Source organism: Acipenser ruthenus, unplaced genomic scaffold (assembly GCF_902713425.1).
Source record: "Acipenser ruthenus unplaced genomic scaffold, fAciRut3.2 maternal haplotype, whole genome shotgun sequence".
NCBI classification, from domain to species: Eukaryota; Metazoa; Chordata; class Actinopteri; order Acipenseriformes; family Acipenseridae; genus Acipenser; species Acipenser ruthenus.
The window spans coordinates 1,227-26,463 of NW_026707419.1; the positions used below are offsets into that span (position 1 = coordinate 1,227).

Sequence of the window (25,237 nt, forward strand, 5' to 3'; positions counted from 1 at the left end):
GCTTAGGCCCACCAAGAAATGCAAAAGCTGTAACATAGCAAACATAGCATAAGTGTTGTGGTCATTAATCATTGGATACCATCGATTAAGTTTTCTGTAACATGTGGGCCTAAAATAACGACCCTTGTTCCAGTGGAAAACAGTATTGCATTGCTCATTCCTACCCCTCGGATTGCTGACATTGATCGTGTTTCTATTCATTAGGGCGAGCCAGGACCACCAGGGGAACCTGGACGAGAAGGGTCCTTCGGACTGAATGGAGATCCGGTAAGACAAGCTTCTCTGGGTTGTACCGCAAAGTAACGTGCAAAGAGTCTTCAGTAAACAAGCTATATACACTATAATTATATCTTATAAAGTTTAATTCAGGTAGTGTATATATACACTTCAAAACTGAGAAACAAACAGCTTGTGGGTGGCTGGGGTTGGGCTTAGGGTTAGGGTGAGACCTTGAATATTGTTAGTGCATGAGTTCTTAATAAAATAAACATGGAAAGACCCAGACACCCTTTTTTTAGCCAGTCAGGAGTCTTGAGCCATTGATATCTGGTTGCGTTAAGGCAACAATGACAGGAACCCGGTCTTTGCATTAATGCAACAGTGTTGCCAGTGTTAATAGGAGGTAGAACATGGATTTTAAAGCCTTGGTTTAACAGTCACTTACAGTTGTGCATTCAAGGCCATCTTAAGAGACTGGGGTAATGTATTACTAGATGACATCACTGGCTAATTGACTGCAGAAATAGTAACCATAGAAACTGCTCAACAGATGGAATAGTCTGCTGGGCTGGGACATTCGATTCCTTATAGAAACTACAGTATGAAACAGTTGTTTCTTTATCCACAGAAAGAGAATATTTTGGCATTCCTGATTTTTCCTTATAAGGAAAACTTGACTCAAAAGCAGTTTCCTGTTTATGTGATTCAGAACACCAGGGAAAAATCAAGCAGAAGCCACAGTTGTTTGCACCATTACCACTGCCACCCCTATGACTGAGTATTAATCAAGGTTTTAAAAAACATTCTCTTACATCTTATTAACACAAGCAACATTAACAGTGGCCCTTCATTAAAACGTGGCACCAATCCAATCTCTTTCCTATTATTTCCTATTAGTGTCTCTTTCCTATCTGTAGCAACACGTCTTTAAAATGTATTAACTTACATCTTATTGGCACCTAGCACCATTAATTGGTCCTTCTTTATTTGTGTATATAAAAACAAAACAACCAACCGAAAGACCTTCATTAAAAAGGAGGGTCCGTGATAATGTTGATCATGCTGATAAGAGTAGGAGAGACAGAACTTCAGCACTCTTAAAGGTTAGATAATGTGGCAAATTCTATAAGGAGTGTCAGCTCACTTTCTAGACTTTTAATTGTTGCATTCCATTTTAACATATTGCAACCAATCAGAAACACCATCTAAAGAAAATCCCTCTTTATATATTACGGCAACATTTATGTACAAGATTGTGTGTGCACAGCATTTCATTATAGTGCACTCCGTTTATAAGAATCGCATCCGTTCCAGATGATTTGATTCTTATATGAGGTTGATTCTTAAAATCCACCCCCCCCTTACCACGTCGCAATGCAATCCTCCTTCCTCTACATGCATATCACACAATAACAGTGCTGTACTCGATGCATGTGTATTCACTTTATTAACCCTTTGTGGTCCATTTATTAATTGCGCATCAGGCACGCCAGGTCTAATTAATTTTCATATCAACAAAGCACTCACTAGGCATCTCCAGCCCCACCCCACCCTTTCGTTTGCTATAGCGTTCACCTATGTAAGAAATAAATAATAATAATAATAATAATAGTCGTACATACCGATCGATCATCTCCGGATGACTTGTTTTATCACCAAACTCCTCAATAATGCGATCCAAGTCATTATTTTATTACTATAACATCTCAAAAAAGCTCTGCAAATGTCCGTGTTTTCTGTGCGCTGATTCAGTCAGCCAACTTGTTTACTTACGACCGCCCCGTTATCTGATACCTGATACCATGTATGACTATTCATGAGATACGCCTTTTTTTTTTTTTTTCGACTTGTCTCAGCTCCTGTCGCTCCCACTCAGCAATTGAATGGTTTTCTTTCTTTTTCTGGAGAAAAAACGACAAGACACCCGTTTATTGCATTGCTATAATGATGTCGGACCCAGTCCGACAAAGGACCTGTGAGGAATAATTGCAATGTCGGACCCAGTCCGACAATGGACCGCAAATGGTTAAAACACATTTTCACTAACACAGAACAAAAGAAATACCTGCCATGTCGACTCACACTGTAAACTGCTTTTTTTCCCACTGGTAGTCGCTGCGGACCAGGGATTATACTGCTCAAGCTGTGTACGTGCCTAATCACCAAAATGTGATCAAATTCTAATTCGCACACAGCTTTATTGGCTGTACACGTCATTGCACTTGATACAGTATCGTATTACATGCAGTCAGTTTGCCCCTTATAAGCGGATTGCTTTATTCTTACAAGTGGAGTAGTTTAGCATGGTTAGTATAGGAATGATTTTGTCCCAGTGGTTCTGATCACTATATGCGGTTGATTCTTATATCAGTAATTATTATAAACGGAGTGCACTGTATATGGAAGAAACTCAAGAAATATTTAATATGAAAATATTGCACATTAGAAACTTATACAGTGTATCTATATATGTGTGTGTGTGTACTAGATAAAACAATAACTGTACCTTCAGCAGTAAGGCAGTCCCTTATTAGGTCATACTCAGGTCATACAGTACTTAATAATGAGGCTCAGTGTACACTGCCTGTCTCTAATCAGCCACATTGGGCACTTGTTAGAGCTGCTAGACCTGTTGCTCCTCCATCAGCTACACGCTGAAGAACAAATAAGTAAACAGCTGTGCGTGTGCCCTGCTAAATGGGAGATGTCAGTTGATCCCTGCAGAGCATTTGATCTCAGCCCCCTTGTATCTCACAGTTCTGAGGGGGGTCAGCTTCTTCTCTCCCACTGGGGAGCCCAAAGGTTGTTTCAATGTTTTCTCTGCCTGAAAGAGTGCATATACCAACAACTAACTATGTAACCGTGATAGCAAAGGGGGGTGTCAGGGGGGCGCGTGAAGAAACAAAGGATCTCTCTCTCTCTCTCTCTCTCTCTCTCTCTCTCTCTCTCTCTCTCTCTCTCTCTCTCTCTCGCTCTCTCCCTCTCTCTCTCGCTCTCTCCCTCTCTCTCTCTCGCTCTGTCCCTCGCTCTCCCTCTCTCTCTCTTTCCCTAATAATTTGTCTAATTCACAACATGTAGAAATACTGAAAAAAACCTAATAATTCCACGACAAAGGCATTTTTCAATGTAATTCACTACACCTTGAAATACAGAAAAACTAATTAAATGACAGTTTTGAGCACACCATTCACTACACAATTTTATCAGTTATATGTATAGAACATATATAAGAACATAAGAAAGTTTACAAACGAGAGGAGGTCATTCAGCCCATCTAGCTCATTTAGTCGTTAGTAGCTTATTGTTCCCAGAATCTCATCAAGCAGCTTCTTGAAGGATCCCAAGGTGTCAGCTTCAACAACATTACGGGGGAGTTGGTTCCAGACTCTAATCTCCATTTGTGACCCCTGGTCCTTGTTTCTTTTTTCAGGTTGAAAAAGTCCCCTGGGTCGACATTGTCAATACCTTTTAGAATTTTGAAAACTTGAATCAGATCGCCGCGTAGTCTTTTTTGTTCAAGACTGAACAGATTCAATTATGTTAGGCTGTCTGCATATGACATGCCTTTTAAACCCGGAATAATTCTGGTCGCTCTTCCTTGCACTTTTTCTAGAGCAGCAATATCCTTTTTGTAGCGAGGTGACCAGAACTGAACACAATATTCCAGATGAGGTCTTACTAATGCATTGTAAAGTTTTAACATTACTTCCCTTGATTTGAATTCAACACTTTTCACTATGTAGCTGAGCATTTTGTTGGCCTTTTTTATAGCTTCCCCTCATTGCCTAGATAAAGACATTTCTGAGTCAACATAAACTCCTAGATCTTTTTCATAGATTCCTTCTTCAATTTCAGTATCGCCTATATGGTATTTATAATGCACATTTTTATTGCCTGCATGCAGTACCTTACACTTTTCTCTTTTAAATGTAATTTGCCATGTGTCTGCCCAGTTCTGAATGCTGTCTAGATCGTTTTGAATGACCTTTGCTGCTGCAACAGTGTTTGCCACTCCTCCTATTTTTGTGTCGTCTGCAAATTTAACAAGTATGCTTACTATACCAGAATCGAAATCATTAATGTAGATTAGGAAGAGCAGAGGACCTACTACTGATCCCTGTGGTACTCCACTGGTTACCTTGCTCCATTTTGAGGTTTCTCCTCTAATCAGTACTTTCTGTTTTCTACATGTTAACCACTCCCTAATCCATGTGCATGCATTTCCTTGAATCCCTACTGCGTCCAGTTTGAGAATTAATCTTTTATGCAGGACTTTGTTAAAAGCTTTATGGAAATCTAAATAAACCATGTAGTATGCTTTGCAATTATCCATTGTCGATGTTGCATCCTCAAAAAAATCAAGCGGGTTAGTTAGACACGATCTCCCTTTCCTAAAACCATGCTGACTGTATCCCAGCATAGTGTTAGGTAATTTTCCTATATTTTCTTTATCTTTATAAGGGGGGAGGTGGCCAATTGCGGCCATGTAATGGGGGCGAATGTGATGGGGTGCCCGCCCGCCCCCTATAATTTGTGTTATTATCATTGTTACTGTTTTCATTATAATTATTGTGGTTCTCATTATTTGTGATTGTACTATTGTTTGTTTTGGATCGGCAGGGAGGGGGTTAAATTCCTCCCTGCAAAATACATGTGAGAATGTGGCTGGAGCCTTAATTAGCTAATTGTTAATTATTGATTAATTGGGCTCCAGCCACAAGCTACAAAAGCCAGGAGGAATCTTTTGTCTGGGTGGAGAGTAAGTGTTACCTGTAATTGTGTAATTGTGTAATTGTGTAATTGTGTGTGTGTGTGTGTGTGTGTGTGTGTGTGTGCGCGTGTGTGCGTGCGTGCGTGCTTGTTTAATTTGATTTATTTGTTCCGGTGTTTTGTTTGGAAACCTTTGTTTTTGTGTTTGTACCTTTTGTTTGGCCTTTGTGCCTTTTTATTTTGTGTTTTGGTAAACACTTCTGCCTCTGTTATGCTAAAGTTATTTAAAACTGGATAGGAACGGTTTTAAATAACTTTAGCATAAAAACCTTTGTAAAAACTTGTGAAAAGTAATCATTTAATATACTTGCTATTTTTTCTCTTCATCCATGATTTTGCCATTTGTATCTCTTAGACATTTTACTTCCTCCTTGAATGTTCTTTTGCTGCTGTAATATTGGAAAAAACTTTTTGGAATTGGTTTTAGCCCCCTTGGCAATATTAATTTTTATCTCTCTCTTGGCCTGTCTAACTTCCTTTTTGACTTGCATTGGCAGTTCCAAGTACTCTTTCTGTGTATTTTGTTCTTGGTCCCTTTTAAACTTTCTGTAAAGTGCCTTTTTTCTCTGGATAATTAATTGATCTATTAAACCATTTTGGCTTGCTTCTCTACGCTGGATGATTTTAAAATACTGTTGTTAACCTATAAGGCTCTGAACGGTTTAGCTCCATGTTACATTGATGAATTTCTTACACGTTACACACCCATATGTAATCTACGTTCTTCATCCTCGGGTTTATTGGCAATACCCAAAACTAAGCTTCGCTCCATGGGCAATAGGGCTTTTTGCCGCTATACGCCCAAACTTTGGAACAACCTTCTTCAATCAGTGTGGAGTAGTGGTTAGGGCTCTGGACTCTTGACTGGAGGCTTGTGGGTTCAATCCCAGGTGGGGGACACTGCTGCTGTACCCTTGAGCAAGGTACTTTACCTCCATTGCTCAAGTGAATGGCTAATTGTATGTACAAATAATATGATATCTTGTAACAATTGTAAGTCACCCTGGATAAGGGCGTCTCCTAAGAAATAAATAATAATAATTTAGTTTTAGTTTTAGATTTCGATTTTTCTACTTTTGGGAGGTAATTGTTTTGCACCGTTAGTACTGCATTCTCTAAAGCTAGCCATGCTTTTTCTGTGGATGTGTTCTCTATTTTGCTCCAGTCTACTTCTGTTAGTCACTGTTTCATTTCTTTCATAGTTTGCCTATTTTAAAATTCTAAACCTTAGCTTTAGTCGTTACATTTGTGGTTTTAAAAAGCACTTCACATGAGACCATGTTGTGATCTGAGTTTGCCAATGGTTCTTTGACCTCTGTTTAAGTTATTCTGTCTTTGTTATTTGAAAAGACTAAATCAAGGCATGCCTCCCCTTTAGTCGGTGCCTTGACAAATTGCATTAGGAAGCAGTCATTTGTTGTTTTTACCAATTTAATTTCGTCTGTCGTGCTCCCCATTAGTATGGCTTCTCCTTTGCTACACGTATTTCTAATGTCATTGCACAACAGATTATTTTGCTCGTGTCTGAATTTGGTGGTATATCATGCCCCTATATTATACATGAACCATAAATGAGTTGACTGCTCGTAATGAAATCAGCAGTTTCATGAGTAACAGACATGATTTATAGAATCAAAACAGACATTAAAAGTAAGCTTTGAGAATAGGCTCCTATATATTTTTCATGTTTCTCATATATTTTTTATTTCTCATGTTTTAATATTTTTTTTCTTCTTTAGGGTGATGCGGGACCTCCAGGACCAAAAGGCTACAAGGGAGATGAAGGACCTCCTGGACCGGAGGTGGGGTTCATCACAGTACATCATATTGTCATTGTGCCCTGTGTCTATCTGTACATACATCAGCACTGCAGTACATACATCTATACTACAGTGCATAGATCTACACTACAGTACATACCTCAACACTACAATGTGCAACAGCCTGGAGAGAAGTGAAGGCAGTGAGCAGACAAAATAATTTAATTTCCATAATGATCAATACAGTGGCTTCACACTAAAGTATTCACCAATGTACCAGCTAATACATTCAGCATAGCATTGCATTACTATTACTAGTCTCTGTAAGTCGCCTTGTATAAAGGCGTCTGCTAAATAAACAAATAATAATAATAATAATAATAATAGACTCAGGGAGCCTCTCCCAATGCACCAGCTTGTTCCTAGACAATTACCAATTACAATTTCCTTTGACAATAGGAAACTTTAAATAGGAAACAGTTGATGTCCTGCTGTCCTGCTTCATGGTGCTGCCTCCTACACTGCTTTATTGATACCTTTCCCCCCCTGTGTGAGGGTCTGCTTTATTTTAGGGGGCTAAAGGACCAAAAGGAACGAAAGGGGCGCCTGGAGATCCTGGTTTGATGGGCGAGAGGGTGAGTGTTGGCTTCCTTCAGTTATTCTTCCATTGGAATGATCATGGGTTTGGGTTTGGGCTGGAGCAGCAGATGAATCTTGAGTGGAGCCTCCAAGCAGAGGGAATGGGCCTCCCGAGGTGGAAGATACAGTACAGTGTTGACAGAGCATTCTTGTGTGAGAGGATTTCTGTTTGTGTGTCCACTTTGTCACAACACTGTACAGTCCCCTGATTGTAGAGCCATTTGAGAATTTACCAACCAGGACTGGGAGATGAAGTCTGAAATTGCATGACAGCTGCTCTGCAACCCAGTACAATACAGTAGATGCAATACAACAGAGGCAGCAGAATTCATCAGTAAAGGCACAGTGAAAATCTGGTTCTTTACCTTGCCAGGGGGAAGACGGGGCTCCAGGAAATGGAACTGAAGGATTCCCCGGCTTCCAAGTAAAGTTTATTACTTTTTTATTTTCAAGTTTCAATTAAGGTACTTCCTTTTTCTTGTCACAATAGCAAACAGGAAATACAGCTAGTAAATCTTTTTTTCTTTTCAGGGTTACCCAGGGGCAAGAGGCGATCCAGGCACTAATGTAAGTCATTATGCTTGAATTACTATATTGATATTCAAGCAAAATAACCATTGTCATTAGCATTGCATGAACTGGTATAGAGGAGAAGACAGTTGCTATAGTAACACGGCTGTGCTAACGTCCAGAATATCTGGTCCATCTCACAGCAGACTATAATTACAGAATTGTAGCAACCTATCGCTGCCCTAATAAAGAAATGGAGTCAGAGAAAGGTGTTCAGATGTGTGACTCGGCGTGTGTGTTGTGTTCCTGCAGGGCACCAAAGGATACCCAGGACCAAAGGGAGATGATGGGGAGCCTGGGGACCCCGGTGCAGATGTGAGTCACACACGGTTTCGTTTGTTAGCTTTGACTGGATGAGTGTTGGAATTTTACAGAATCAGATTTCCTTATGAGGAAGAAATAAACAAAACCACAAAGGGTTAATATCGGTGTATCATGGTATTCTTTGTAGAGGTTTTAATCTTGACATTTTGTATTGATCGATTAATAATCCAATCCACGATCGATTAATCACACCTGTTTGCTAGGGATATGAAATTGTATTGAAAGACAAGTAATAAAAAGAAAAATCAACTTGCGATGAAGAGGATACAATAAACGTGTAGTACTGCTGTGAAAGGAAAGCACTGATGAGCAAATGTTGCAAGTTGCAGTCTTTTTTCTATCATTCTGAGATATTGTGAAATATTGGGTATACCTTCCAGTTGCCCTACCGTCTTTAGAAGTACTGTGAACAATTTCTTCAAGATTTCTTTTTCGTGCATCGTTTTTTGATACCGCACTCAGGTATACAAGATTAATCGATCAAAGCCCATAGGTGGGATTAATCAATAAATCATTAGTTTGCATTGTCTAATAATTTGTATTCCTTATACTATACTATATAGAATATCCTAAAATAAAAGTGTACCAGAAATTACAGGACTGTCAAAATACAGAGAAAAGCAGAGGAAAATGGGACATTCCTTTTGGAAAATAATTCTGTCAAAAGAATTTATATTTTGAAATGGTTGCTAGTTGAGAAATGTATCTGGCTGTCCACCAAATCTATACAGGAACAGCCACTATGAGCTCTGTCTAGCTCCCCTGCTGTTCTTCTCTTACAGTTTCTGCAGTCTTAAGGCCTCTACACACCGAACGCGTTGCGACAAGCCAATGTGTCGTATGACACACCACAACAAAAAAGGATTTGTGTCTATTTTTGCAGTTTTGTCACGCGGCAGTTAGGGAACTGACTAATGAGGAACAGCTTTCATTGCGCGCCTTCAGTAAACAATAGCAGAAGAAAATACCCGGAGCTGAACAATAAAGGACACAAAAATTATAAAGACAAGCAATTAGGGAGAACATCTGGCAGTACATTTCCAGGGAACTGGATATAGCTGGTGTGTATGATTCGTTTACCTTTACTGAAATAAGTATTCTGACAAGCCATTATGTGTTCTACATTTGTATTATCTGTATAACAGGACTATCATCCATCTGATGATACAATCAGAGGAGAGTCACCTATCACATCACGTGCGCATGTCGCCACTGGTGTGAAAGGTAGTGGCGCAGCGAAAGTACCATTTTATTGCAGGACAGATCGCATCACGTCCAGTGTGTAGTTATAGTTTCCTATGCATGTATTGCCAGCTGTGTAAACAGAAATGCTGTGCGTTACACAGCATTGTGCTCTCATGATTACACTAAATCCTGACTGCAGTAGCCGTGCATAGGATGGCGACCACTGCCTTGTGGGGGTTTTTTGCACGAAATATATATATATATATTTTTTTTTTTACCATTTCTAAGATTTAACACAAGACGATTTAGAAACCAAAAGTCTGTTTAGCATAAATAAGTCCCAAATCCTCAGTTATTCTGGTCTTTCATGTGGTTTGGAATGGCTACCATATGTTTCTGTCCTATCACATTCCACACCACTGGATCATCCTGTGTTTATGTTCCAACAGAGAATTATGGAGGTCTTTTATTCATGATTTATAAGGATGATGTTTGAGATCCACAAATTTATCCAAAAGGCAAATGTGTGGAAGGACATCAGGTTACATGTGTTATGAGGTGGCGGTAGGCTGTACCGGTGTGCCCGTGGTGATCTAGGAAACAGTGAAACAGTTAACTAGCTGCTAGCTGTTCAACGTGGTGTACCACTGAATCTTAAACTAGCTGGTCAATATGGTGTGTCACTGAATCTTAGACTAGCTGCTAGCTGGTCAACATAGTGTGTCACTGCTAGCTCAGACTCCATATCACCCATTGCACTTTGTTGTGTTTTTCCTATCCTGACCTGTAAACCCATTAACCTCACACCTCCTGACCCTTTCAGGTGAATAGTTTAAAGGGCAAGGGGCACAGAAATGGTTCCAAACTGTGTTATTTTCCTATCTGTGACCTTTACAGTAGCCCAGGTTGTTTAGTGTTGTGTCTTTTGGACCTGTCTTGGCAGATGCTTCCTTCCTTATCTTCCTTAAGACTACACTTGTTATGGGTGTTTCATCACTCCATAGTAACTCCCTGAAGTAATCCAGGGTGGTTCTCAATAAGGAATGGTCAGGTATTCCTAAAAAAATTAACAAATGAGAGGAAGCCATTCGGTCTGTCTAAGCTCATCCGATTCCTAGAAGCTGATTGATCTCAAAACCTTGTCAAGTTGGGTCTGCACCCATTCTAGACCCTCGGCACTCTCCTGTTTAAACTACAGGGAGTATCTCAAAGTGAGATGCAGGCTTTCAGTGAGCTCTTCGTGTTGTTCCAGTGTCTGAGAGAGAGGATAGTTTAAGATTCGGGATAAATGATGCTGACTGTAACCCAGGGCTGACCTCTCAGGCTGCTGATGGAGTTAAGATTTGTGTACCTGATTGAATTCCTCTGAATCCTGCAGTAAACATATAGTCTATCGCCATATCCGCAACAGTAGTATAGTCCTAAATCTGAAAGTTTCCGCCACTAAAATATTGATTTTCTTAAACAAGAATTATTATAATACGAATTCACATTTTATTTGTCTACTGAACTTCTAGTAACACATATAATAGGTAATGCTGGTACCTAAGTCCAAGAAAAGTTTCACTCCAGTGTGTGGTAGTCTAATCTCGTTCAGTGTGGAATATTGACTGTATGAGACCCTTTTGCTGGCTGTAGGAACAGTATTTCCTTGATAATTAGTTAATGGAAAAGGGAACTTTCAGCCAATTTCCAAAGCAAGCAACAAAACAAGATCCCAATCTGCTCCTGATTTTACTCATTGGCTTGAGTTCAGCTTAGCTTAGAATCTTTCTTTCTTTCTTTCTGTCTTTCTGTCTTTCTTTTTTGCTCTTTCTTTTTTGTCCTTTCTTTCTTTTTTGTCTTTCTTTCTTTTAATTTAATTCCATGTGTTTTTTCTTGTACTGAAGGACTTCAGTAAATAAAGTGCATTTGTTTAGGATACGCGTGGAAACTTGTGTATCCTGTTTATAAGCCATCAAAGTCACTAGACGCCCAAACACTAATTTATTTGATTAATTTTCTTGTTGTATTTGGTAATTGCACAGCTAGATGTAGTGAAAGCACGGTAAAAACAGTGTGAGTGGGTGCTGTGAGTATGCATGGAATAAACATTGAAAACTGCAGTGCAGTTTTAGCATAGTAAACTTTTAGAAAGGGTTGGTGTTCAACAGCTACAGGAGCATAGGAAACATTAGGTTAAAGATTATTGCCAACTGAAATGTATTTTTCACACTGTTTTTCAAAACCTTTTCCAAAGATGTATTCCTCCTAGTCTTTTACAAAAATGTGTTTTCAATTATCACTGGCATGGTTAAAGCAAAACAAAAAAACAGGAAACATGGAAGCCACAAGTCTTATCCCCAGAATATACCTGTGTAAAATGGTTCCTTCTCAGCCTCACACTCAGACAGTGTAGATGAGCAGTGTAACCCAAACAGTGTAGATGTGCCTGGGAATGAGGGCTATCACAAACCAAGACAAACTGCTCGAACCCCAAAAGGTTTAGGAAATTAAGATTCAAAATGTTTTAAATACATGGAAGCTGTAGTTCTTTAAAGCAATTCTTGTAAATCTTACTGACCTGTAATGTTTATTTCTATAATTTCTCTGGTCTCAGGTTTTATGAAAAATGCACACATTATGGTAAAGGAGAATTCAATTTTTTAATGGTAATTTATTTGAAGTGGTTAGTGAATATTTAACAAATGCTCCTTTGGAGATTGAGTTCTTCCAAGAAGGACTCAGACTCCCAGAAGCACCTCATATGTGTCGAGTACTGCATGGAAAAGAGTGCAAGATACATTCACCAATTGTATTGTTGTAGTAAATGCTATGAAACAAATACTATTTAAAATACACAGTTAACACAATTTGGGCTTCTTTCATATTGGAAAATGTGAGCTCTACAAAGTGATGGTAATAGATACTGTATTAGATAAGATTTACTGATATTACTTTGCTAGCTTTATGTACTTCAGTATTACTTGAAAGGGCAGATAACCCACATGTAAAAGTTGACTAATTCCTAAGGCAGGTTTATGTCAACTTTTATAAAGACTAAAATGGTCTCAAGGAGGTTTGTACAAAGTTTTGCTTTGAGAACAGAAATGCAGAGGAGATTATATCAAGCTTTTGCAGTTGCTGTGAATTAAAGGGTTAACAGAAAATGATGTGCTGGTGAAAGGAACTGGACTGGAAGCAGCCTCTGGCTTTGAACTGCCTGTGCCATCAGAGAGAGCAAAGGGAAGCTTACCAAAGCCAATAAAAGGCTAAAGTGCAATATTTTCTGAGGACTAACATGTCTTGTTTTATTAGAGGGACTTGGTAAAGCAGAGGAACTGGCCCAAAAAGATAAAGGTAGTGTGGTACCCAGGCACTGTGAAGATTGGCTCACTTTCTATTGAGCATGGCACTGTAGCCCAGTGCTGGCTGCCACAGTTTGTTACTCTGGGAAGAGGAACAGAGCCATTTGAGAGGAGTAATACAATAAATAGCATGCCTGCCATCAGCCATATCAAAAGCACGGTTAATGTGAAAAAATAGGAAAAGGCTGTTTACCTGAGTATTGTAAAGAAACTTGTGGAAATGTATTGTTAGTTAATATGTATAGATGAATCTGGGTCTCTCTGTGGGCCAGAGAACTGCAAGGCTCTGTCACCTGAAGTTCAATCTTAAAATACTTCTTATAAAAAAAGTCAATGCTGTTGTCCTTTTTTATTATTTTTTTTTTTTGGTCCGTGGTGTACTGGGCACAAGATGACACTTATGGCAAAGTAAGGTGTACAGGAATCTGTTTTGATTGGCTGAGAGTGGCTTCATGATGTATAATATTGGATGTTTTTTGTTTTATATTCATTCACTGAATCAATATGTTTGTATATTATTCTCATGGCTGTACTTGAGATCAGTAATTTGTTCCACCTAACAAACCCCCCCAGAGGGTGGTAATTATCTGTGACACAGTTAATGACAAACACAGTTTGTAAGAAGGTTCCAATTATCTGTGACACAGTTAATGGCAGACAGAGCCTTTGAAGTGCATCAGGCTGTGGAGACTGTAAGTGGATCCACATGCTGTGAGCGGGGCAGGGTTAGCTCCCACCCTCCTACTTCTTCACCGTACACTCTCTTTCTCAGGCTCAGGAAGACATGTGGTTTGTGTTATTTTACCAGAGCCTAAAGCAATTCAGCCACACGTGTAGAGAAAGACAGGGCAAGGAGACTAATTGGGGCAAGTGGAAAACCTGGTTCATTAATTGATAATGTTTTATCCAGCAGTGATGTGCAATCATGTGGTCCTCATTAGGGATGGCCCTTGGTGAATGCAGTTCTAATACTTTATCTTCTTACGAAGGTTCATTAATTGATAACGTTTGTCCAGCAGTGATGTGCAATCATGTGGTCCTCATTAGGGATAGCCCTTGGTGAATGCAGTTCTAATACTTTATCTTCTTACAAAGGTAGCTTGGTGCAATTGTAGGCCAACTTGATGTATCTTATAGCATCCTGTGCAATTTTGAGTTAATGGATGAATTGGTTGTTATTTAATATAAAGTGTTACCTAATTGGTAACACTTTATATTAAGGTGCTGCTTATTAATGTTTTATAAATATATTATATATGCTTCAACTATGTTATTGAGTGATAATGAAGCATTATATATGGGTTATAACCATGCAATAGACATAGACGGAATCACGTTTAACCCTTAGCGGTCCATTTCAAAGTATTTTTTTTCACAGTAAAACAGGTTTAAAAGGCACTGCATATCAACAGGACACTAAGTACTGCCTCCAGCCCCGCCCCACCCCTTGTTTGCTGCATTTTTCACATGCCTCTTCATAGTAGTGCATACCGATAAATCATCTCCTGATCACTAGTTTTATTACCAAACTCCTCAATAATGCGATCCAAGTCATTATTTTATTACTATAACATCTAAAAAAAGCTTTGCAAATGTCAGTGATATTCTTTGAGCGCTGGATGCAGAAGCAGCTATCTTGTTTGTTTATGTCCGTGTTATCTATGTGGTGCCGGGGCTATCTGTATTCATGAGATACGCCCCCCTTTTTTTTCGGCTTCTCTCGGCTCCTATTGGTCTCACTCGGCCATTGAATTGTTTTCTCGGCTTTTTCTGGAGAAAAAACGACTAGAGACCTGTTTTTTACGTCTTTTTGATGATGTCGGACAGGGTCCGACATTGGACCGGAAAGGGAAAATTGCAATGTCGGACCAGGTCCGACATGGGACCGCAAAGGGTTAAAGTCTTTCAGCAGTCAATGTCGTTGTACAGCTATCCCCATCTCGTCACTAAGGAGTTGAGTAGCTAGTTGAAGACAGCAGTGCAAGTACCAGGCTTATTGCAAAACATTATTCACAGCACAGATGTCAACACATTTCAGTTTAAAAAGATGTACATTTTTATTTCTGTTTAGAAATACTAAAAGACATTCAATGACAAATGTTTCAACTCAAAGTTATTTTTCAATGTGTTCCAAGTTTAAATGAATTTTGAATGATTGGGAGTTTCGTACAAAACTGTAAAAAAATAAAGGGCTTTGAACATGTTTGTCCAAACAGATACAAAACAGCTTGAACAACCCTCAAATACCTGTCTATTCTTATTGGATTGGAAACTGCAGAATTCATAACACCTTCACAAAGACAACACAACACTGTAAAGCTATGTGCACTATCCTTCATAGTCGTAGTCATAAGTATGCATGACATGCTGTTAAACATGTTAAACATAACGTGTATACAATGCTGCAAAACATATATTTCATAGAAACAATATTGGTGTGTGACAAATATTATGATAGTTGCATTATGTTGATTTTCAAATTGATTCTGCAGGATTGTGCACATAGTTATAATGTTATGTAGCCTCTAAGAAGATGTTGTGAATCCTACATAGTGTCCATTTCAAATACGACTGCATCATTTCTGTGTTCTGTGGCCATATTCAAACTGTCCAAAGTGCAATGTGTGCTGTATGATCTAATAGGGAAAGGGAATTCTGTGAGTGTTATTCTTCTCTCATAACAGTTCAGCAGTGGGTGTGTTTTGCTCAAGGCATGGCTGAAAATGGTTAGTACTCTTGCAGTATGATGTCATGTACTGTCAGCTGACCTCCTTCCTGTTGTCTTTTCAGAATGAGGTTTCTGGGCCTCCCGGACCAAAGGGTGCCAAGGGACACCGAGGGAAGGAAGGACCTGGCGTAAGTATTGGGGTTCAGAGTCAATAGCTTATTATAGAGACTAAACAGTATGTAATTAGGTTATAATTCTATTAAGGGGTTCTGATGACAAGATAAACCAAGAGAGCAAACTCCTATGTGGAACTACAGCATTATAGGCTTGATTCTCTAACTGTTTCCCAGGAAGTTACGGAAGTTTATGCTAAATTGACTGAATGCCAATGTTGTCGATTTTTGCTGGGGTGTTGAGAACTGAGCATTTGTTTTGCCACATGTCACAGTTCACACAACATGTAAATATGTCCTTGCATTTGGGACACAAACATGGTGGTCCGTTCAAAATAGAAAGGTAAGCCACACAAAATAACACCAAAACAATTGATTGTAATATTAAGAATTCATGTAGCAGGGGACAGAATTGTTCAGTATATCAGAGGATCTTTATTCATCAGTGCGGCAAATGTTATGATAGTTACATTATGTTGATTTTCAAAGTGATTCTTCAGGATTGTGCACATAGTTAGTGTTATGTAGCCTCTATGAAGATGTTGTGAATCCTACATAGTGTCCATTTCAAGTACGACTGCATAATTTCTGTGTTCTGTGGCCATATTCAAACTGTCAAGTGCAATGTGTGATCTAATACGGTATGCTGCGTGCTGTATGCTCTAATACGGTATGCTGTGTGCTGTATGCTCTAATACGGTATGCTGCGTGCTGTATGCTCTAATACGGTATGCTGTGTGCTGTATGCTCTAATACGGTATGCTGCGTGCTGTGTGCTCTAATACGGTATGCTGTGTGCTGTATGCTCTAATACGGTATGCTGCGTGCTGTATGCTCTAATACGGTATGCTGTGTGCTGTATGCTCTAATACGGTATGCTGTGTGCTGTATGCTCTAATACGGTATGCTGCGTGCTATATGCTCTAATACGGTATGCTGCGTGCTATATGCTCTAATACGGTACATGATTTTACTGCCCTGTTGACCAACACAGTGCTAAAACAATCCAAAGTGCTGCAGAGTTCAAATGAATAGCATTGCCTACTTCAAATGAATAGCATTGCCTACTTCAAATGAATAGCATTGCCTATTACAATATCTGCCTGCGTCATTGCATCCAATCTGTTAGTGTAAAATCCTAAACTTGAAAGAAGAATCGGAAAGAAGAAAGGAGTTAATTTCCTTTAGAGTTATTAAACTCAACAGAATAAACCCTGCTGAATGAGTGCAGCACTGTGAGCACGTACTGCACTGAACTCAGTGTGTTTCCTGTGGATAATGAACAAATAATATCACAAGGATTTTTGCGACTTGACCCCAGTTTAACTCAACATTAGACTTGTGTGTAGTTGGCCGTGATATTTATTATAATAATAGCCAATGTAATTTTATAACCATGGTTTAACTGGTTTGATACTGGGTCACGCTACTTTATTGGCATCTTCTGATTACAGGGACCAGTTGGACCTCCAGGCCCGCCAGGCGCTGATGTAAGTATATTATTTAGATTTCTAAACTGTTCTTATTAGTTCTTTGGTTTTAATGTAAATTATTTAAAGGCTAGGCTTAGGGCCAGGGTCAGGGTTCATTGTTTTCTGCAATAACTGCCAAGACTGGTATGACATTCAGCGGGAGATTTTCCAAAGCATTTGCTCCAGTTTATAATAAAACTCCTATTTCTCTGAAGGAAGAATACAATCCCCTGTAATGTTATAAAATGAGAAAGAAACAACTTGAGAATGGTTCATGTTTTCTCCTTTTGAATAACATGGGTAAATTATACACCAGCCTGGGCAGCCTTTGTTTCTAAAACCCATTTTTAGCAGTCATCAATCTGTAATATTGTGGGACTACAGCGGTTCCAAGAGTGCTTGCTCATTAACACTGTTATTATTTATTTCTTAGCAGACGCCCTTATCCAGGGCGACTTACAATTGTTACAAGATATCACATTATATAGATATCACGTTATTTTTTTACATACAATTACCCATTTATACAGTTGTGTTTTTACTGGAGCAATCTAGGCAAAGTACCTTGCTCAAGAGTACAACAGCAGTGTCCTTCACCAGGGATTGAACCCACGACCCTCCGGTCAAGAGTCCAGACCCCTAACCACTACTCCACACTGCTGTATTTGAAGGGAGTGGTACCATGGAATATTAATGAGCAAGCAAGGTTCTGAGTGGGGTTCCATGAGCTCCATGGGGTCCAAATGCAGTTAATGTAGTAATTCTGCATTAACTTACCTGTCCAGCTTGTTAACAAGATAAATAAGTTCAAACAGCTCAAATGCTTGACTCTAACTCGTACCCTATGCAACTGAACAATACTCATGGTTTTGTTCGTAAGCAATCCTGTTTTTGCACTGTTCTCAGCGTAATACACACGAGAGAAATAGAAATCACTTATTTGTTTAACTCGACTGAATGCCTCTTTTGTCTAGGAGTGTGAAATCCTGGATATAATCATGCGGATGTGCTGTAAGTATTGGATTTTATATTGATATCGTTTGTCGCTTGAAATGCTTTAGTGGCGGGAGGTTGATATTTGTATTTGCTAATTTGATAAATAACAGTTCATGTATTTTAGACTTGTCGTGTACCTAGGAAATCAGCACTTTCATGTTTGCCAGCAATGATAGCAGAACAAGGGTTTGAATACGGGTGCTCTGCCTCCAGACAGATGTGTAATCCCCATCACAAAACCAGAAAACAAATCGGCACAACCATCGTTCTCTGGTCACTGTCCCTCATATTTAAAAGGCACACAAATAAATGAATGCATATTTAAATACAGAATACAATACATCACTTGAAACCTTTAAACACCCACTCATAAGATATTTAGAAGAACTAAAGGGAAACGTTTTGACAAGAGGGCTTTATCAATGGCCTATGAATAGGACTTCTGATTTGGGGTTTTAACCAACAAAAAACGATAAACCCCCACCCTATACAAAAATAATAAAATTAGTTTATAGCCAATGGTTAATTAATTCATGCTGACTATCACTTTCCCATTAAAAAAAAAAACTACTACGACTACTACAAAAAAAACCCAGTGAAGCTGGGCAATGTCCCGCCTTCCTGACTTCTATCTATCATTGATTTGTTCTGAAAACTTTAAACCCACCCCATCTACTGAGTGACAGTACATTCCGATATTTCTATTGGCGACTCCGCTTGTGAGATTTAAAACAAGATTATAGTCAGGCTTGTTTGCAGGATTACAGTTAAAATATGGATGATTTAAAACAGAATTGCAAATTGTGGCGCAATTTGCAATCCCCCCCCCCCCCCACCAAAAAAATAACATTTACATAAAACTCGAAAATAGCTCAAAATATGCACCGAAAAATGTAATGAATAAACACTGAAAAACAGAAGCCCTGCCTATGTGTCTACACCTTGAATCAGACATTCAAGTCTTTGTTTATAACATTGCTACTTTTCTTTATTTCCCTTTCAACAGCGTGCTGTGGTGAGTACAGTCTTATTTCACTGCTAGTTTCCCTTTGATATATTTTTCAGTAGAGAAGTCAATTCTCAGAAGTGTTCTGATGAAATAACAATTGAAACCCCACTTTATGAAAGCAGTTTAAACTCTCTGATAACCTGCTACTGTTACTTGGTCCTTTTCAGGAGATATTTAAGTTATTTGATTTTCAAGTACAAAGCTGTAGCACAGGAAGTGATTTAGTTCCAGCAACTTTCACTTTTATAAAGCAAACTTTAGAATATCTGCATAAAATACAAGCAAAGAACCAAAAGATCAACAGATTCAACAGAAGAAAAGAGAGACCTGAGGTAATATTGCCAGAGCAAAGAGGAGGCAGGGATATGTATTGCTGCTCTATCCGTGTAGATTCATGCTTCTCCACCTGGGTGTTCTTCAAACTGAACTGAATGAAGAAACAATCTTGCTTTTCCTCAGAATGTAAGTGTGGCCCCCTGGACCTCATGTTTGTCCTGGACAGTTCAGAGAGTATCGGCATGCAGAACTTCCAGCTGTCCAAAGACTTCATAATCAAAGTGATTGACCGACTAGGCAGAGACGAGCGAGTCAAGGTAAGGACATTGTCTGAGCGTACAGGCTGGTTTGCGCAGGAGTGAGCCAAGACACACTCCAGTCCTGGGAATCCACACTGTGGGGGGTGGAATCAATGTGATTTGCTATATACAGAAAACCATCTGTTTTAATTTTCCGGTAGGATAAACAGAAAACACAGATCTGTGTGTAACAGAAAAATGATAAATTAGTGAGGAAATAAAACAGGTTTAAATTTCACCCCTTGGTGGTCATGTAATTCATCACACATCCTACACCGAGTCATGTCCAGATTCACTGTCAGAGTACTTGGCGGTGCGGAGTTGCAGGTAGAGATCCTGTACTGGTATACCAGGCCTCAGGGTTACAGCTGAGGTAGCCTTTCTTTAACCTCACTGTTTTCTTTTCCAGTTTGATGAAAATGAGTCCCGCGTCGGAGTGGTTCAGTACAGCCACAAGCAGACAGAGGAACTTGTTGCCATGGGCAGCGCAGACATCAAGTCCATCCAAGATTTGAAAGAGTAAGTTAGTTGAATATTACTGAATATTATTGTTCAATTCAGCGTCTCTTTAATTCACCCTCAAACTGCCACGCATTATGTCCTTGTTTTACAGCACTAACTTACAGCACTAACAGAAAGGTAGATAACCAATTCAATTGTGTACACTGAAGAATAAATAAGCATATATATATATATATATATACAGTATGTGGTCTTACCCAAATCTTCTGTTTTCTTCCTGTCCTACACTGCAGTAGTGTTCTCTAGCTAGGCTTGTCTTTCCTAGACCTGTGTCTGACAGGTCTGCAGTGTTGAAAGAGTTAACTAATGTTCCCTATAGTAAAAGCACAGCAAAGTGTAATAAAGCACAGTGCAATCATGGGAAATCATGGGAAAAGAATGGAAAAGGCATGGGAAAACTGCAACATTGACAAGCGAATTATGGTGAAAAACTTTAAGGGAAGTGCTATAATGATGTAAGATACTGAATTCGAAAAACCAACAGCAGAGTTTTTAAAACTCAAGGGCTCAACTAAAGTGTTTGGCTCTTGTATTCAATCGTGTTCTTGTGCACCACTCTGAACGGCAATTACCACCTTTTCTGCCTTACACTGTTAGAATTGCTACAGACCTTCCAGTGCTGTCAGTGTCCATCCATAACAGAAACAAAATAGTTCTTACGCATTTTCTTAAAATACCTGTAATTTTTCAAAGGAGATTTTTTTTATCACTCTGGTTTGTCAAAACTACAGAAAACTCTTTTCTATTAAATGTTGAATTTTTATTCCATTCATTCAGCAGAAAGCTACATTTTCAGGTCACAAGCATCATGCTTATTGCTCTAAAGACTAGTTCAGTTTCTGCCGCCACTGTTTGCTAGAATGATAGCAGTACTCTAATTGCAATTTATTTCCAGTCTTTATCAAACACTATCCTGGAGTTGGCTTTATCAAGTTGTTTATCTGGTTGAGTTTCTCAGAGCTTCATCTTCTGTCTCAGGGCTGTGAAGAATCTGAAGTGGATTGCTGGGGGAACCTTCACTGGGTCAGCACTGAGCTTCTCCAGGACCAATCTTCTGGATCGGTTCAGGCTGGAGAATCGATTTGCCCTGGTTCTGACAGACGGACGCTCAGACACATTGCGGGACTCCACCCCCTTGAATGAGTTGTGTGCGGTCAACACCCAGGTACAGTGCAGCGTGGTGCAGACAGAATGGGCTCATTCACTGGTCTCTCATTCCTGCCTTTCACCTCTGGAGCCCTGGGTTCCAGTCTAGGGGGCTTGGTGGGACAGACAGACAGACAGAAAGACTGTGGACAATTCACTAGCCTCACATATCTTTCCTCTCTGGAGGCCTTCTTGTCTGTCTGTCCTAATAGATCTTGTTGTTTACAGGTGGTTGCCGTTGGCGTCGGGGACATTTTCAAGAAGCAACCCAACACGGAGCAGCTTGGACAGATCGCCTGCTCGCGTGGGATCATCCTACAGAGGGACAACTACGCAGAGCTGCTGGATGACTCCTTCCTGCAGAACTTAACCGCACACCTCTGCAAAGGTATCCACAGAGCAGGCTCTCGCCTGTGGGACACACAGAGCGGTGGATTCATGTAACACACAGAGCGGTGGATTCATGTAACACACAGAGCGGTGGGTGAATGTAACACACAGAGCGGTGGGTGAATGTAACACACAGAGCGGTGTGTGAATGTAAAACACAGAGCGGTGGGTGAATGTAACACTCAGAGAAGAGGCCCTACTGTAATAATATAAACAACCACAAATCTGCTACAGATGCTACATGATGATCATTAAAATTGAACCCAGGACCCTGTATACAGAAGTTAAATATATATTTTATTAATAATTTACTTGTTTTTTTACAGAAAAGAAGTGCCCAGACTACACGTGTCCAAGTAAGTACAGCAACATATTTTTAGATCAGTGTATATATATATTTGTTTTGCAAAATATTATAATATTACAATAAAAACCCAACAGCAAGACTGGTGATGCCTCTTAACCCCATTCAAAACTGTGGACTGATATTATCAAAGCCTAAAACGTTTGCTTTCGTGATTTGAATTGATTTGCATGGCATGACGTTGGTGCTGTATTTGTGTGTTCACCTCCACATGTTGAATGGAGTTGAGTGGCTGACTTCCTCTCCTCCGCAGTCTCCTTCACGTCTTCAGCTGACATCACCATCCTGATGGACAGCTCCACCAGCGTTGGGCACCGCAACTTCGAAACCAAGAAGCAGTTTGTAAAGCGGCTAGCGGAGCGCTTCCTCATGGCAAAGAAGCCCTCCCAGGCGACGGTGCGTGTGTCAGTGGTGCAGTACAGTGGCAGCCAGCAGCAGAGTGTGGAGGTGCCCTTCTCTCGGAACTACACCGAGCTGGCCTCTGGGATCGAGCAGATCCAGTTCCTCAACAGTGGCACGGATGTGACGGCAGCGCTGGACTACGTGACCTCGCAGTACCGGGGTGCTCGGGCCAACACCAATAAGAAGGTCCTGATCTTCTCTGATGGGCGCTCTCAGGGTATCTCCGAGGAGGTGATCCAGAAGACCGTGGCAGAGGCTAGGGCAGCAGGCATCGAGATCTACGCGCTGGCTGTGGGCAGTCAGGTGAATGAGGCCAACCTGCGTCTCCTGGTCTCAGATAGGAAGGGCGCCTACAACGTGGCCTACGGGGCACGCCACCTGTTCAGAGTGTCCGACTACCCCTCTCTGTTGAGAGGGGTCTTCTATCAAACAGTATCCAGAAAAATCTCTCTGATCAGCTGAGATGGGGATCCATTGCTGGCGGGGGGAGGTAGGTAGAGAGGCCACAGGATTTTTAACAGATATGCATTTTAACCTGTATTTGGTGTAGATGGAGTAATTAGAACCTGTAGGTTTTTTATTTTATTTTATTCTCTAAATAATGTTCATATTACTGCAGGCTTAAAGCAAATGGTTTGTATGAATTACCATGGCGAATTGTCATCTAGGGACTCGATGCATCCTTTCAGAAACTGAAAGTAGTTGTATTAGTAAACCCATTCAGATACAGTCGCCATCTGTGCTGGTGAAAGTGGGTGCCTCCTGTAAACTCATAATGATTGCAGAGCAGCTAATACCTTTTCTGCTTCTTGTGACTTTTGGCAAGGGACAAGAACCAAGATCAGATGTGCTGTCAATGTTCTGTGCAGCAATGATGTACAGCATTACCATGGCAGGGAAGGCGCTGTAATTGATACAATTCAGGCCTCAGTATATAAACTCTGTATCCCTATCTCCAATACACACACTTCCTGCCTGCCCAAGACATGGAGACATGTACACTTTTGCATATTCAAAAAACATATATTCACGTAGCTTAGTACACAGTATAAAGAGACATTTTGTCTACCAAGCCTTTACATCTGTAATGCTCCATAGACAAAATAACCACTGCTTTACATTGTTTTTTTTCTTTTTCTCCTAGTTTTTTTTTTTTTTTTTTTTTTATGGTCTATTTTGAATTAAGTGTTTTGTTAAAAGAAGTCAAAGTCCAATTCCACATCTGTACTTGTTCGGTCACACAGCCCCCTTGCTGAGATTCACAGTCTTTTAAATGCAAATGTGAAAACAAGAAGAGAAAAATTTGGGATGGAGTGAATTTTCAAAGTAAAATTAAATAAACGACACTGGTGGACAAATGCGCCTTTTCCATGTCAGACTAAAAATCATTCAATCTAGATAAGAGAACTACATTCTAAAATGGTTTATTAAATATCAAACTGTGTTTAATCCACCTGTAGAGCACTAGAGAATCTTACATCACTAGGGAAATCGCCCTGGATTACATCAACAACCTACTGCATTTTAGGGGTAATCCTGGGTAACCATGGATAGGTGATTGATGCAGTCCAGTGCTGTAAAATGTTCTATTGCTGTAGCTTATCCCCTGGGTATAGGTTGATCAAATCGACCAGTAAGATAACAAATAACTGGCTGAAGTTTCAATGTAGGAAGATTGATACTGTTAACAAGGGTAACAAGTATAGAAGACCCTTTAAGTGCTGTGTCTTTATAATAATACATGATTTACAATACAATGTATTTTTAGTCTGTTTATTCATTAAATATAAGTTTGCATGCATGAAACAGTTCTGGATTATTGTCAAAGAAACGAGCAACAGTCCATGCTTTCTGAAGTGTTGCCTGTATGTTTCTGTAACTGGTCTTGTGCGAAGACACTTACCACTTACCAAGACTTTACTGTTTAACTACAGGTTCAGTTACACTGAAAAAAAAAGAATACCCTTGAAGCTTGTCGGACATATCAAGTGTAAATACTTCCTTGGTGCTATTAGCAAATTGACTTGTGTTTTATTATTTTATTAGCTTTTAATAATTAAGAGTTTTAAAAAAAGAATTAAAAAATATGCATTCCATCTGCCTTGTAACCATTGCCATTTGCATCTCCTTTCTCATTTTGTAAAGATGAAAGTCCACAAACCAATTAAATAAAAGTAATTTCACTAAAGCTCTGGTGTGTGGTTATTGAGGTTCAAAGTGCATTATGTTTGTCTATGTTTCACAATGAGAGGGCATACTGACAGGCTCTCCATTATTCTGACACTAAATGATTCAGGGACATCCACACTTTGAACAGTGTCTGCTATGTAGAGAATTATCCTGTAAACCAATACTGACTTAAAAGTTAGAGCTAAGTTAAAGTTTTGGGTATGCTTAATGTTAGGATTTTGATGACCTATGCTGAATACTGGAGACTTTCTGATGACTGACTTCTGTATTTCCATGCAAGACTTTTATAGTGTGTTTTTTCAATAATCTAGAGCTCATAAAAGTTGAATTTTCCCATTATTGAGTCATGTTAAAAGTACTCTTTCATTGAGTTATACTCCCTGGTTTCAGGGGCGTGTAATATAAAAATGATTATGATTCAACAGTAAGAGGAAAGTATGAATCAGGTGTCATTTCAGAAAGTCTGGTTCATTTAATTTAAATGTCACTTTTTAATTTGGGGGGAGGTGGGGCAGG

At 39.6% G+C, this 25,237-nt stretch overlaps 1 protein-coding gene across 1 annotated transcript; it reads left to right on the forward strand.

The window, feature by feature from the left end:
• Positions 1-204: 204 nt before the first annotated feature.
• On the forward strand, positions 205-24,719 carry LOC131727273 (collagen alpha-1(VI) chain-like; the record flags this gene model as incomplete). The annotated part of the gene is made up of 16 exons (XM_059018803.1): positions 205-267; positions 6,729-6,791; positions 7,322-7,384; positions 7,762-7,812; positions 7,920-7,955; positions 8,211-8,273; positions 15,605-15,670; positions 17,110-17,145; positions 18,102-18,138; positions 19,130-19,138; positions 19,592-19,725; positions 20,117-20,226; positions 21,208-21,394; positions 21,604-21,763; positions 22,092-22,121; positions 22,383-24,719. Coding segments are annotated over 16 exons (1,719 nt in total), but the record flags the coding sequence as incomplete, so codon positions are not given.
• Positions 24,720-25,237: the final 518 nt, after the last annotated feature.